The sequence below is a fragment of the Schistocerca serialis genome, chromosome 3 (genome assembly GCF_023864345.2).
Source record: "Schistocerca serialis cubense isolate TAMUIC-IGC-003099 chromosome 3, iqSchSeri2.2, whole genome shotgun sequence".
Lineage (NCBI taxonomy): Eukaryota > Metazoa > Arthropoda > Insecta > Orthoptera > Acrididae > Schistocerca > Schistocerca serialis.
The window spans coordinates 91,084,994-91,100,662 of record NC_064640.1 but is presented as its reverse complement, the minus strand read 5'-3'; the positions used below and the strand labels follow the sequence as shown (position 1 = coordinate 91,100,662).

The 15,669-nt window shown below is 43.7% G+C and overlaps 1 protein-coding gene across 1 annotated transcript in view; it reads left to right on the top strand.

The window, feature by feature from the left end:
- LOC126470699 (pleckstrin homology domain-containing family G member 7-like) overlaps positions 1–15,669 on the top strand; it is a 489,741-nt gene that overhangs the window by 70,924 nt on the left and 403,148 nt on the right. Inside the window, exon 3 of the mRNA XM_050098699.1 lies at positions 2,664–2,705. Within this exon, the coding sequence (XP_049954656.1) occupies positions 2,664–2,705 (42 nt within the window). The remainder of the gene's footprint in view (positions 1–2,663; positions 2,706–15,669) is intronic.

Genomic DNA, 15,669 nt, shown 5'->3' with positions numbered 1-15,669 from the left:
TACTACGCGTGTGTCACCTCTCAGACTAAAATGGCTCTGAGCACTATGGGACTTAACTGCTGTGGGCATCAGACCCCTAGAACTTAGAACTACTTAAACCTAACTAACCTAAGGACATCACACACATCCATGCCCGAGGCAGGATTCGAACCTGCGACCGTAGCAGTCACACGGTTCCGGACTGAAGTGCCTAGAACCGCACGGCCACCACCGTCGGCTGCGACCGTAGTGGTCGCCCGGTTCCAGACTGTAGCGCCTAGAACCGCTCGGCCACTCCGGCCGGCGCTGTTTACTCTTCGCTATTTGTTCGTGTTATGAAGGACTTTTACAGGTTCAGAGACTGTTTTCACAAACAGTGAGAGTCTAGCGATCTATCGTTACAAGCAATCAAAATGAATAGGAATGACAGAAGAGAGGGATGAGAATTATCAGTATATATTATGCAGTCGCACAAGTGACAATTTGCTGTGAAACGATAGTACAGTATCGTGCAGAAAGAATTTAAAGATTTAGTTGACAATGAAAAAGCAAAACATTATAACGGTCAACGGACAGGATTCATTGTTTGTGCATCAAGAATCACTCTATGCTAAATTTTTATACTTACAGCACGTGAAGAAACTGCTGATATGAGTAGTAAGATTTATGAAGTAGCTCGCATTACTCCACTGTCAATTGCAATAGTTTTCTATGGAACTTAACAAAAAATTTGGAGACTCAATGTACTACTGCAAAGTAAGTTTGTTAAGTCAATGCATTGAAGACGTCGCATTTTAACTGGATTGCACATTGCCCACAGTAAGACACTGCAAGGTGAGAAACAACTTTTTTCTGATTTGATGGAGAGCCATTTAAAAAGAAAACCGCGTTACAGAAGAGACAAACTCAGTCCAGTTCCCATAGCTCATCCATCATCGTCATTAAAGAAAATGCGAGGTTTGAAGTATTCATTGTGGCTTTGAAAGAATTAAAGGGATAGTTTTCTAAACGTTTTGAGGACACTGCCCTTTTGTATATGCAGCTGTAACTGATCGCCCTGCACGGTAATTCCCATTTTAATGACACGTCGTTTTACGTTAAAACTGTCCAGGACGTCTCAGTTGCTTTCCTCAGGCAGAGTTCCCACGACTCCATAATGAATTTGCAAAAGTGCTACAGTATTTCGATAGATATATCTGTGTCTAAGACCTTTTTTGGATTCTGAAACAAAATATGTCACGATTGCGTCTCAAGCTAAGTGTGAAAATCTCAGATACTGTTTTCGTCTGCCCGTATGCCGACAGTTTGTACCAGTTAAAAGTTATATTATGCCTTCAGCGCGAAAAAAATAGTTAAATAATACTGATAACTTGTTTTGTTTGTGACCTATGTTGCTGCGAAATGTGAAATATAAAACGAAGTCGGATGAAATGCGACTGCACTGCCAATTAAAAGCGGCGCATTCGAACCTCCTGTCCCCCCCTCCTCCTCACCCCCCCCCCCCCCACCACCACCACGCAGATGGCGTTCTGTGGCGGTGGGGCAAATGTGCAGCTAGGTTGAGTGCTACAGCACTCATGTCAGGGCGGCACAGCTTGTGAGCAGTAATCTTGGCTGACCCTGATTTGTGTGTATGGTAAATAATGACTACATGACATTCTGTTTGGGCAATCCCGAAATTATATTTACATCCGTAGATTTCATTCCGTTAAGAATAATGAACTGAGTTCTGTCTGCTTGGAAATTCGGAATCCAGTCGTAGATCTCCAACTTGCTTACTTACATGTCAGCACGAGAGTATATGAGAGAGTTACAATGAAATATTACGTTTTTGCTACGATTTAACAAATTGACTACTAAGGTATTGTTACATCCGTGGAAAAAGAATTGAGAAACGTTAACAGAAATTTGATGTGGAATTCTTTATTCTCTCTAAGATATTTAGGTTTTCTTGCAGTTTTATGCATGTTGTGTAGACATCTCCAGCAGTACCTTCCCTATAGGATCAACTTTTCAAATTTCTGTGTCGATTTTCCTACATGTTCTATTTCCACATTAGGTATTCTGCAAATGCTGCACACTGTGAATAATAGCATTCACTGACTGCTAGTGGTAAATGTGTAGCACTACAAGCATGGCATGCATTCATTCAGTTCTGCTACTCGCTGTAATTTCCACTCACCAGTAGTAAAGAAGAGGAGATAAATCACAATTCACTCATCTTTCCGCAGAGTATCATCTACGGTGGGGGAAGTATTCTTGCCCGACCTCAATGTAGCAGAGACACCGAACATTTAGTGTATGAGTTACAATTCATCCATCATTTTCTATTCTCGTTCGCGGTGAATTACCGTAAGACTGATGCACCAAAGATACCTGTGTCCGAACGTTGTGACTCCGCCAGAACAAACGCTGAATGATGTAAGTACTGTGGGAATCTCCATTCAGGTACTTTATGTTACATAATCACGAGAAAGCCTTCCACACCAGAAGCATGTCGCATGAAGTAAGGAGCGCCATTAATGCAAAAGAACCGCACTGTCAAAATTCTTAACGCTCGACAGAAACTGTCCACAAGCAGCACTGCAAATCGTACGCAATTTAGAAGATTACTGTTCAAATCATCTAAGCGTTTTCTGTGAAACATCTTCAGTCTTAAGTAATTGTGAATATTTTTCTTACAGATATTGATGGTTCAACGACAAGTCTTGCTGTATCTGACACAGGTAACTATCTCTTTTTTTGTGCGTTACATTTCACTCTCTCCATACTTCCCTCTAAAGCCTTCTTACTCATTAACTAATATTTGTCGTAGCCCTGTAACAGCGAGAGACGTATTTCTATTTGACATTTTCCTAAGAAAATATAAAAACTTTTTCATCAGCCTTCTTGTCTGACACGAAGATTCTAAATAACAATTTCTCCTCTGTTTCTTCATAAGGAAGCATGGAATGGTATATTTTTAAGTTTTTCGTCTTTGTTTCCCACACTGTCCTACTATCTGAAAAATATTTACTTTGTACTTGTTTCCACACCCCACACAAATGCCTAATTAACTTTCCTCGTATTCTTCCGCAATTATTTTTCTTTTATTTTTTGAGGTATCATAGAATGACACACTTACTTACAACTATTGTTAGTTAAACGATTGTCGTTACCTAATATAAACTCTCTCGTAAAAAGGCGTAAATAGAACTTATTGGTGTAGAGCGTAGAAATGTAGTTGGAAGCATTTATAATACTATTCACATATTGGTGTTTCTCGACCAAAACAGGAAGACCATCAGGGGCAGCCGTGTTTCAGTAAAATTGTTGTGCCAAGAACCAGAAAACAGTCGGTATTACCGTCCATTGCGTTCAATCATAGCAAACGTTCTACCGCACTATATGCTGGAGCACGTCTTGATCAAGTAAGAAATTCTAAAGTCAGCACGAAGAAGGTAGGCTCAACATTCTTGCGAATTCTCCATCACTTTGACACACCTATAGCCACTTCATGCCGTACATCGCCACGAATGCTGTGGATAACCGCGGGAGATCAGCAAATGATGGAATGATATTGTTATAAGGAAAGTACACACCCATCTAGACAGATCAAGTCGCCGATAAACGTTCTTTGTTGAATAGTTCGGTGTCTCAAAGTCTTGCACAAAAGAATCTAGATACTCGGTAGTCCTTATACAACATCTGTTTAACACCATCACAGCAGTAAATTTGTCGGCGTTTCTACTGTGAGCAGTTTGGATAGTCCTTCGAATGGTATCCATGATAAAAGTGAAGATTATACAGAGAACTGGAGATAGCATGCAGTTTGATATTTTATTTTAGTACAGTAAAACAAAATACCAAGCAGCATACTGTCTCCAGTTCTCTGCAAAATGTCCTACTGTGACATATTATATGGTCACACAGTAGAGAAACATATGATAAAAGTGAATTTCAGGCTCCAGCATTAGCAACTATTTCTTTACGATACGAATATACTATGAGAAAGGGACTATTGAGTATACTATGTGGACCGAAATATTGCCATCGGCCTGGTTGTGGCTGAAATAATTCATTTCCATCGATGACAGAGATGATAGAATTATTTATGTTCGCACGTCGAATTCCTTAGCGCCCATAGTAAGACCTAGGGAGAGAATGTGACCAAAACGAGTAAGTGTGTTAAAAATTGTAGAATTAAATGATAAAATACACTGCCAGAAAAAAAAGCAACACACTCAAGGAAAAGGCCATTTTATTGACAAGTGAGGTGAAACGTAGTTCATCATCGTAGGAGTCTATGGTAACAGATTCAGACCGAATGAAGCACATATGCCCGAGTAAAGTGTGCCTGAACAGCCGCATCAATACAAAGTGCACCCTCTCTTCCCTTCTGGTGGCAACACAGACGTGTATTCCCTCACGCAATCGATTAAAAAGGTGACGAATTGCATCCTGCGACTAGATAATCCCAAGAATCTTGCTCCTTTTGTTACAATTCGGCAATGGTTCTCGCATGCCCTGAATCAGTAAGTTCCCACTTTATGTCCCAAACGTTTTCAATCGGCGAGGGATCTGGTGATCTTGCTGGTCATGGCAGTTGCCGCACATTGCGTCGCAGCAGCCGTATCTGCACGTGAACTATCCTCTCGAAGAAATGGCAGTAGCATGGGGATAACAGTCTGTGCACTGGTTACTTTACACTGCAGAAACATCGAATGTGACTGCTAATTGTAGCTGATGGCACCCCACCCCATGAATCAGGGGTGAGACCTGCTTGTCGTGGGCGAATGCACACTGAAATCTGCAGCCCACAATGTCTATGCCATATACGTATACGTACATCACTCACATAAAGACAGAACCTACTCTCATTATCGAAGACAACAGGACGCCATTCCGCTCTCCAGTCAATTCTTTCACGACATCATAGTAGCCATACTGGGCGGTGTCACGGTGTTATGGTAGGCTGGCCAGAGCACACTTGGTCTTAGTATTGCAGTCACCAGACGGTTCCCAACGTCCCCTGATGACACAGGAGGTGCAACATATGCCCCGATTTCGTCCCTGGATGACGTTCGCTCGGCCACCGATTCTCGCCTAATGCGCCGACCTTGACGCGTACCTGTACTACTCGGAAGTCCAGAATATGGTCTACCCAGCTGTGGGGATGTTCCATAGATTACTGCCGAGAGCAGCGACACGCCACCAGTACATTGTACTTAAGATGCGCAACAGTCCTTCGATACACGTATCCAACTTCTCTAAGGCCCACAGTGCGACCCCGTGCAAATGGCTGAACCTGTTCAACAGGACTGTGTACTCGTTGATGGGGCATAGCTATACCCTAGAATGAATGTTGCCGACATTCTTCACCTCTGAACTCAGCACAGTTGCTGCCTGCAGAATCAAAACAGAAGGAGCACAGACGGGCGTCCTGAGCGCCATCTGATGGCCGATGACCGTGACAAATCTCTGGCGTCGCCGAACACAGTCTTTGAGTGCGCTGTGTATTTTTCCGGCTCTGTATTTTCTAAAAGTTCTCTTTTGAAGTACACACACACACGCACACACACACACACACACACACACACACACACAGTTAAGCAAATGAACTACTATAAAAGTTTTTGTGTGTCAGTTCCAAAAATTTTGGAGAAAAGAAAATAGAATTAAACGGAGACGGTCAGTGCCTTCTCATCCCGTCTCTGTGACGAGAAGGAAAATCACTACGACCGGACCGTTGATATCACAGACCGCAGCTTATTTCTCGACGCTTCCGGCCGTTCTACCTTCCTATGGCTTTAAGACTTAACAGCGAAGAACTGGCTCGTAAGAGCACAGTACGTGTGTCTGTTGTGTTTCCCTACCACGCTTCCTAGTCTATAATACCCCGTTTTGCACCGTACACCGTAAATTCGTTTGGTATGCGGATGCTGAGAACACGGTTTGGGAAAACCACTGAGCACTCATGTGAATTCCCCTGCTTGCGTCTATCAGTATAGGTGGGAATAAAATCGAGTTGCTTGGGTACAGCATTGCTGAAAAAGATATAGAAACGAGACTAGATGTGCAATCCATTTTAATATTCGTAATATTAAAAAAAACACCCTGGGTCTTTTAAGAGAAGTAATCAGGATGTGGCAGTGGTCCTCATCCGAGACCCACGACAGAAACACCTTGATATGGGTGTAGCCGATTTCACAGTCGACATTGATGGCGAAAGTCAGACCCAGGAAGTGTGACCGACCACATGTGTAGCACAAATTGAGTGAGGTGATGGAACGTGGGGCCACTGCGGGTGGCGGCCGCAACGTTGCATGATGTTAAGGGGACGCTGAGAGTCAATCCAGGACTTATTTCCTCCAGCTTTGACGTAAAACATTAACATTTCCACATAAATTTCTAAATGGTAGAGATTTGCACAGATTCCAAAGGGTCTCTCTGCTGTAACATGTTGCTCCATGGATATGCAAACAACAGTGCGGAATAAAATAGGGGACTTTCCCTATCTGATCAGAATTATCTGGACACCTATGAGTGGAGATGAATTTGAGGTGACTCCACCCAGCGACTTATGATGGCCTTAACTCTGCTGAAGACACTTTCATTGAGGTGTCTGAAAGCCTGTGGAGAAATGTCATCCGATTCTACCGCAAGATCCGAAACCAGAGGTGGTAGTGCTGCTGGTCGCTGGGGCTGGAGCAAAGTCGACAATGTAACTTATCCCTTCAGCTCGAGACTCTGGGCAGGTCAGTACATTTAGAGACTGTTATTGTCCACAAGCTATTGCTTCAAGGATGCGGCTTTGTGACAGTGTGCACTATCATGCTGATACAGTAATCGCGTCCATATGTTCCTCTAATTTTGAAGTAAAAAGGTGTAAAATGGGTTCATATCCTTCCTCATTCAGCGTTTTCTTTAGTGTAATGAGGAGGCCTAGCCCCAACGACGAAAAACTCTTCCGTAGCCTCCTCCGTACTTCACTGCTGGTACTGCAAGTGACAGCAGGTAAAGTTCTCCAGGCATTCGCCAAATACAAGCATTCCCCTCGGGTTGCAACCACGTATACGTGCTTCTTCACTCTACATCACTCATTTCCTGCCATCCATTGACCAGTTCAAAAATGGCTCTGAGCACTATGGGACTTAACATCTGTGGTCATCAGTCCCCTAGAACTTAGTACTACTTAAACCTAACTAACCTAAGGACATCACACACATCCACGCCCGAGGCAGGATTCGAACCTGCGACCGTAGCAGTCGCGCGGTTCCGGACTGAGCGCCTAGAACCGCGAGACCACCGCGGCCGGCCCCATTGACCAGTGTCGCCTCTCTTTACACCAACTCAAGCGTCGCTTAACATTGTCCACAGAAATGAGTGTGACTTGTGAGGAGTTCCTCGATCATTGCACTATATTCATTTTTAACTGTCTATCATCTACGTCTATGCTCCTCAAGGCACCTTACAGTGTGTAGCGGAGGGTACTTCGTTTACCTGCGTCACTTCGCCTTTTCCTGTTTCAGTCGCGTATGGTTCGCGGGAAGGACGATTACTGGTAAGCCTCTGTGTGGGGTCCAATCTCTCTCATTTTATCTTCATTGTCTTTTCGCGAGATATATCTAGGAGGAAGCAATATATCGGTTGACTGTAGTAGGGATGACGAGTACGCTCTCGGAACTTTTTAAAAGTAGAACATAACATGACGCAGAATGCCTCTAATGTCGCATCGGCCACGGGAGTTGGCTGAGCATCTCTGAGACGCTTTCACGCTTACTAAGTGAACCTGGATTTTCTTTCTTCCTGTACTAGTGCTATCAGGTGCGGATGCCCTACTGACGAACAATGTCAAGTACTGGACTACATTTCCTGAGGATTCTTCCACTGATTCTCAGTCCGACGTCTGCTGTATCTGCGATTAGTTTCATATAGTCATCCCACTTCAAATCTCTCCGTATGCATGCTCCTAGATATTTTATTGAAGTACCTGCGTCCAGTGATTTTTCTCCAGTTTTGTAATCATTTCTTTTTTATAAGAATTCATTATGCTATCGGGACTCCTGGCAGCACTTTGGACTCACGAGAATTCCTTCTGCAGCTTTCATACGATTTCTTAGAACCACCCTCCTCTATGCTCGAAGTCCCTGTCAGTCACCACATGATTCCTGCCCGGTCTTGATATAGCTGTGCTTGTTTCTTCTCGATTCCAATTCTCACTCATCTCGCCTGCAGTCAACTTGGGCAGGTTTAGAAGGGTTGAAATGTTCCTGATGGATTTGCTACATCTGACGAAAATCCACGGTCGGGGTCACTAAACTTTCCTTACCGACCTACTCTGCTGTTACTGCTTCTCTACTGACAGCACAATACTTCCCGTCACCATCGGGTCCGCCTCTAGAGACGTCTAGTAGTCAGTTACACATTAAGCAGCGATATCTCGAAAATTTTGATCACATTTTATATGTGTTTGCAGCAACATAAACAGTTGGCGCCTGATATTAAATGGTGGTCCTCCAGTCTCAAAACAAAGACTTGGATAGGAAGTCCTAAATGCCCCTGTGGCCAGCCTGATTCCCGCATGGTAAGCTGCATCGTGAATCTTCAATTAAGACGGATGACTAGACCCATTAATTGTACACTGAAGAGCCAAAGAAACTGGTACTCGTGCCTAATATCGTGTAAGGCCCCCGCGAGCAGGCAAAAGTGCCGCAACACGACGTGGCAAGGCTTAAATGGTTCAAATGGCTCTGAGCGGTATGGGACTTAACATCTGAGGTCATCAGTTCCATAGAACGTAGAACTACTTAAACATAACTAACCTAAGGGCATCACACATATCCGTGCCCGAGGCAGGATTCGAACCAGCGGCGTGGCATGAACTCAACTAATGTACGAAGTAGTGCTGGACAGAAATGACCCCATAACCCTTCAGGGCCGTCCATAAATACGTAAGAATATGAGGGGGTGGAGGTCTCTTTTGAACAGCACGTTGCATAGCACCCCAGATATGCTCAATAATGTTCATGTCTGGGGAGCTTGGTAGCCAGCAGAAGTGTTTCAACTCAGAAGAGTGTTCATGGAGCCACTCCGCAGCAATTCTGGACATGTGGGGTGTCGCATTGTCCTGATGAAATTTCCCAAGTCCATCGGAATGCACAATGGACATGACCAAACAGGATGTTTACGTACGTGACACTTGTCAGAGTCGTGTCTAGACGTATCAGGGGTCCCATATCACTCCACTATACACGCCCCACGCCATTACAGAGCTTCCACCAGCTTGAACAGTCTCACACCGACAAGCACGGTCCATGGATTCATAAAGTTGTCTCCATACGGTACACGTCCACCCGCTCGATACAATTTGAAACAAGACTCGTCCGACCAGGCAACATGTTTCCAGTCATCAACAGTCCAATATCAGTGTTGACGGATCCAGGCGAGGCGTAAAGATTTGTGTCGTACAGTCATCAAAGGTAAACGAGTGGGCCTTCGGCTCCGAAAGCCCATATCGATGATATTTCGTTGAATGGTTCGCATGCTGACACTTGTTGATGGCCCATCATTGAAATCTGCAGCGATTTGCGGAAAGACTGCACTTCTTTCACGCCGCGCAGGATTAGCCGAGCGCTCTTAGACGCTGCAGTCATGTACTGTGCGGTTGGTCCCGGCGGAGGTTCCAGTCCTCCCTCGGGCATGGGTGTGTGTATTGTCCTTAGGATAATTTAGGTTAAGTAGTGTGTAATCTTAGGGACTGATGACCTTAGTAGTTAAGTCCCATAAGATTTCACACACATTTTTGAACTTCTGTCACGTTGAACGATTGTCTTTAGTCATCGTTTGTCTCGTTCTTGCAGGATCTTTTTCCGGCCGCAGCGATGTCGGAGACCTGATGTTTTAGCGGATTTCTAATATTCAAGGTACACTCGTTAACTGGTCGTACGGGAAAATCCCCTCTTTATCGCTGCCTCGGAGATGGTTTTTCCCATCACTATTGCGCCGATTATAGCACCACGTTCAAACTCATTTAAATCTTGGTAACCTGCCATTGTAGCAGCAGTAACCGATCTATCAACCGCGTCAGACACTTGATGTCTCATACAGACGTTGCCGATCGCAGCGCCGTATTCTGCCTGTTTACATGTCTCTGTATTTGAATACATATACTTATACCAATTTCTTTGGCGCTTCAGTGTACAACCATAATCCAGACGGGATCGTATAAGGGCTCTAGCAAACTGGAGCTGACTTGTTCTGTCCGCTCCGCATTTCACGTGGGTTCTTGATGTGGTCTTTACTTCAAACACTGGTTCAGCTCTCTACACTACCCTATTTTGTGCAAGCCATTCATCTACGAATAACTAGCACAACCGACATAAATTTAAACCTGCTAGCTGTATTCGTGTCTTTGTGACCCTATACAATTTTAGGCCCTACACTTCCCTCCAGTAGTAAACTGATGAGCCCTTGATTTCTCACACTGTTTCTCATCAAAGGCTCCCCTAGTTAATCAGGTTATGCCATATATTTACTTTCTCCCCAATTATATTCAGTAATTCCTTATTATTTACACGATACTTCCGTAATATTTATATCTGTCAGCAGGTATTTTCTTTTATTTGGAATTATTATACTCTTATTGGAATCTAAGGATATTTCGCCTGTCTCATACATCCTACATACCAGGTGGAACAGTTTTGTACTAGCTGTCTCTTCCAAGGGCATCAGTTGTTCTGAAGGAATATCATCTATTCCAGAGGCCTTGTTTCTACTTAGTTGTTTCAGATTTCTGCCAGATTCTTCTCATACTATCATATAACCCATCTCAACCTCATCTACTTCCCCTTCGCTTTCTGTGATATTGCCTTCCTTTCCCTCGTACATCGCCTCTATTATCCTTTCGCCTTTCAGCTTTCCCTGCTTTGCTCAGTAGTAGTTTCCCTTCTGAGTTCTTGTTCTTCATACAGCTTCTCCTCTTTTCACCAAAGGTCGTTTTAATTTTTCTGTAGGCTGTGTCTATCTTTCCTCTAGCTGTACGTGCATCTAGAGCCTTGCATTTGTCCTCCAACCACTTCTGCTGTCACATTCTCTCATTCACATATTGTAGACACCTGTGTTTCCATTCACCCCCTTCATTTCCTACAGTTTCGTATTTTTTTCCTTTCATCAAATAAATTCAGTATTTCCTGTGATATCCAACGATTTCTACTAGGCCTTGTCTTTTTACCAATTTGATCTTCTGCTGTCGTCACTATTTCATCTCTCAAAGCTACCCTTTCGTCTTCTACAGTATCTAGGTTCCACCTTCTCAACTTAATATCTTTTAGTAAATTATTCAGTTTTAATCTATAGTTCATAACAAATGTATGGTCAATGGTTACATCTACCCCCAGGATATGTCTCACAGTTTAAAATTTGGTTCCTAAATTTTTATGTTACTATTATATGATCAGTATCAAACAGTCTAGTGCCTCCAGGTCTCCTCCACATATATAACCCTCTTCTGTAATTCTTAAATAAAGTGTCAGCGATGACTAAATGATGCTCTGTACAGAATTCTATCAGGCGGTTTACTCTTTCATTTATAACCTTCAATTCATATAGTTCATATTCTCCAACTATTCATCCTTCTCTCCGTGTCCGTTCTATCGAATTCCAGTCCCCCATCACGACTGAATTTTCCTCTCCCTTAACTGTGTAGATAATTTCTTTTCTTTGTCATACAGTCTTTTAATTTATTCATCATCTGCAAAGTTAGGTGGTATACAAACTTGTACCACTGTGGTTGTTGTTGGTTACATGTCTAGGTCAGCTACAATAATGCATTCACTATTCTGTTCGCAGTTACTTAGTGTCATTCTGTTAGACCTACTCCTTCATTACCCCTACTTGATTTCGTATTTACAACCCTGTACTTATCCATCCAGAAGTCTTGTTCAATCTGCCACCCAACTTCACTAATTTCCACAATATCTGCCTTCGAGGTATCCATGACCCTTTTTAAATTTGCTAACGTACCTAACCGAGTCAGGAACCTAACATTCCACACTCCTCCCCGTGGAACGCCAGTCTAGTTTTTACTGATACCGACTTCCTCCTGAGTAGTCCCAGCATGGGCGTTCGAGTGGGGAACTACATAACCTCCGGAATGTTTTACCCGAGAGGATACTATCATCATTTAACATTAGAGCTGCATCTCCTCGTGGAAAGTAACGGCTGTAGCTTCCCAATGGTATCAACCTTTCCCAGTACCAGTACAGAAAGACCATATTGGTTCATGTTACATGGCCAGATCAGTTATTCAGATTCTTACCCCTGCAGCTAATGTAAAGGCTGCTGTCCCTCTTCAGGAACCACATGTTGGTCTGGCATCTCTACATATACCCCTCCGTTTCACCTGCAGTACGGCTATATGTATCGTCGAGGCACACAAGCCACCCCACCATGGCAAGGTCCGTGCTTCGTGCAGGGTCACGTGTCTTTTAATATGTGTATTTGAACTTACACGTATTAAAATGCTAAGTGCTTTAACAGGCAGGGCCTTCTAATCTATCGTGTGTGGCAGCTAGCTCAGTTTTTCATCGAATATGAGGCCCATTTCTCCAGCCTTTCAACAAGTGATTACATGTTCGTTTTGATGGCTGAGAGGCTGTAACAAGAGCAGAATATTAAAAAATCGTCCCTAACTAAGGAGCACTCTCCTTACCGTGTCGTAATAGATTTAGTAGCTACTAAAAAGAGGGTCACATATACAATACTGTTTTCTGCTATACCATTCTCTTGTATAATACGATTTGTTTGGACATTACCGTCTCTATATTTAAAATAATGTGGAGAAAGGAACAACCATAGCAAAAATGGAAGACGTTTTCGAAAACCACATGCGAGAAGTTGTTAGAGGATATTATACCTCGAAATAGTATCATAAGCTTCGTTAGATCGAGAAAGGTACCTATTTGGTGGCGCCTGGGCTGTGAAAGCCCGTCGTATAGCCGCTTCTAGCCGAGTTAAGTTATCAGTGAGATAGTGATACCTCCTGAAATCACACTGAAAGCGAATAAAGAGCTGAGATCCAGACTAGGATACGGTTGAGCGTTCGCTCCAAGGTCTTACCCATGCAGCTAGTGATGGCCACACTAAGACAGCTATTCAGAAATGTCGAATCTTTTCCTTTTTTGAGGAGAGGGTTAAACCAGCTTCCATCCTCAATTCCGGGAATTGTTCAAAAATGAAAGTAAAAACATTGAAGAGAATTCCCTTGGCGCTTCCATGCATCATGCTGTAATGAATGCCTTCATGACTTGGTGACTCCAGCTCCCATATGGAGAAAGGACGGTTGTAAGCTTTGGATGGTAGAACTAAAGCCACACCTGTTTCTCTCAGCGATAGCTCGATGTTGACGGGAAGATGGATCCTGTCTGGCGGTAGCAATTGTGTGAGCGAAATGTTCTGCTATAGACTGGGCTTGGTCTGTGGAATATGCATAGGGTCGACAAAAATATGGAACAACCAAACACACAATACATTACCACGTCTAATACGGCATAGAAAACTGTTGGTAATCTAAACAGATTTCAGTCGTCTCGAAATAAATATGATGTTTTTGCACTACTAGTCCCACATTATATCTGCGGTACGGTGCCTCTTGAAATACTAAACACTTCAGCTACCTTGCTAATGGAATCACCATCCATGTAAGCACCAACAATTCACCAAGTTCAAATTCACTTATCTCCAACATAATACACTCACATCTACACAGAACTCTACTCTCACCACGCCTGAGAAATGAAACGTATTGAGTACATTGCAGAGGTGCCATTCATGGTCAATTACAACAGCGAACCTTGTGCTACTAGAGAAAATCCTCCTACGGACAATAAAACAAACATTTTCAAAATCCTAACTAGAGGGAATCAAATATTGACCTTAAGAAGTGAACCACTTAGTTATCAACGTACGTTTTGAGTGGTTTTCAAATGGTTCAAATGGCTCTGAGCACTATGGGACTTAACTGCTGAGGTCAACAATCCCCTAGAACTTAGAACTACTTAAACCTAACTAACCTAAGGACATCACACACATCCATGCCCGAGGCAGGATTCGAACCTGCGACCGTAGCGGTCGTGCGGTGCCAGACTGTAGCGCCTAGAACCGCTCGGCCACCCCGGCCGGCAGTGGTTTTCAACGTAGGTACCAAATCTCTGGGTCTCATATAATGGCTACATCATCGTTTCCTCGTCATTTCATGCTGTTGTAGACGACGGTTAAATTTGTTCTCCACTTTAATCAAACTGGTGATAGTTTCAATAATTTCATATTTCGGTACGGAAAGCTGTTAAGTTACGTCAGAGTGGTGGACGTTTAACCAAGATAGTATACACTGAAGGGGAAAAAAATCCCAACACCAAGAAATAATTAATGTAAAGTAATGGAATTTCGGGAATACATTCGCCTGGGTAACATATTCAAGTGATTAAATTTGCAGGATCACAGGTTAGGGTTAATTCGAGAAAAGCCATTGCAAATGTGAAATGCTGATACGTTAACAAACTGTGTAACCGCCAGAACGTTGAATGCAAGCACGCTGACTTGCATGCATTGTGTCGTATTCGTATAGGTGTCGGATGTCAGTTTGTGGGATAGGGTTTTATGCCTGTTGCACTTAGTCGGTCATTGCAGGGATGTTAATGCTGGTATTGAATGACGACAGTGCTGTAGTCCGATGATGTCCCATACGTGCTCGACTGGAGATAGAGCTGATGATCGAGCAGGCCAAGGCAACATGACAATACTCTGTAGAGAACGTGGGCTACAACTGCGGTATATGGGCGAGCGTTATCCCTGTAATGTTGTGTATGAATGGCAGCACAATAGGGGGAATCACCAAACTCACGTACAAATTTGCAGTCAGGATGCGTGGGATAACCACGAGAGTGCCCCTACCGTCATACGACACTGCAAAAATTGTTCAAATGGCTCTGAGCACTATGCGACTTAACTTCTGAGGTCATCAGTCGCCTAGAACTTAGAACTAATTAAACCTAAGGACATCACACACATCCATGCCCGAGGCAGGATTCGAACCTGCGACCGTAGCGGTCACGCGGTTCCAGACTGAAGCGCCTTTAACCGCACGGCCACACCGGCCGGCACGACACTGCACCCCAGAACATAACTCAAGGCGTAGATCCAAGCCGAAGAGAAAATGACTTCATCTTCGTACATCCATATTTAAACTGGATGAAGGTCGGACACAGCTGGTATAATTTTTATTAAAAATGAAATTCCTCCAGCTGTACTTAAGATTTTATATTTACTTCGCTACTAGTACACTTTGATGAAATCAGTTGTGTGTGGCTCAGTCTAGAAGTCCGCGGTGAGACCAACACGACGGCCAGGGTGGCCGAGCGGTTCTAGGCGCTTCAGTCTGGGACTGCGCGACCGCTATGGTCGCAGGTTCGAATCCTGCCTCGGGCATGGATGTGTATGATGTCCTTAGGTTAGTTAGGCTTAAGTAGTTCTCAGTTCTAGGGGACTGATGACCTCAGCTGTTAAGTCCCATAGTGCTCAGAGCCATTTGAACCAGACCAACACGTGCTCCACATGGATGGATGGCAGTAACTAGAGTCACTAGTGTTGCTGCCCGCCATCCATGTGTAGCACGTGTTGGTCTCACCGCGGACTTCTAGACTGAGCCACATA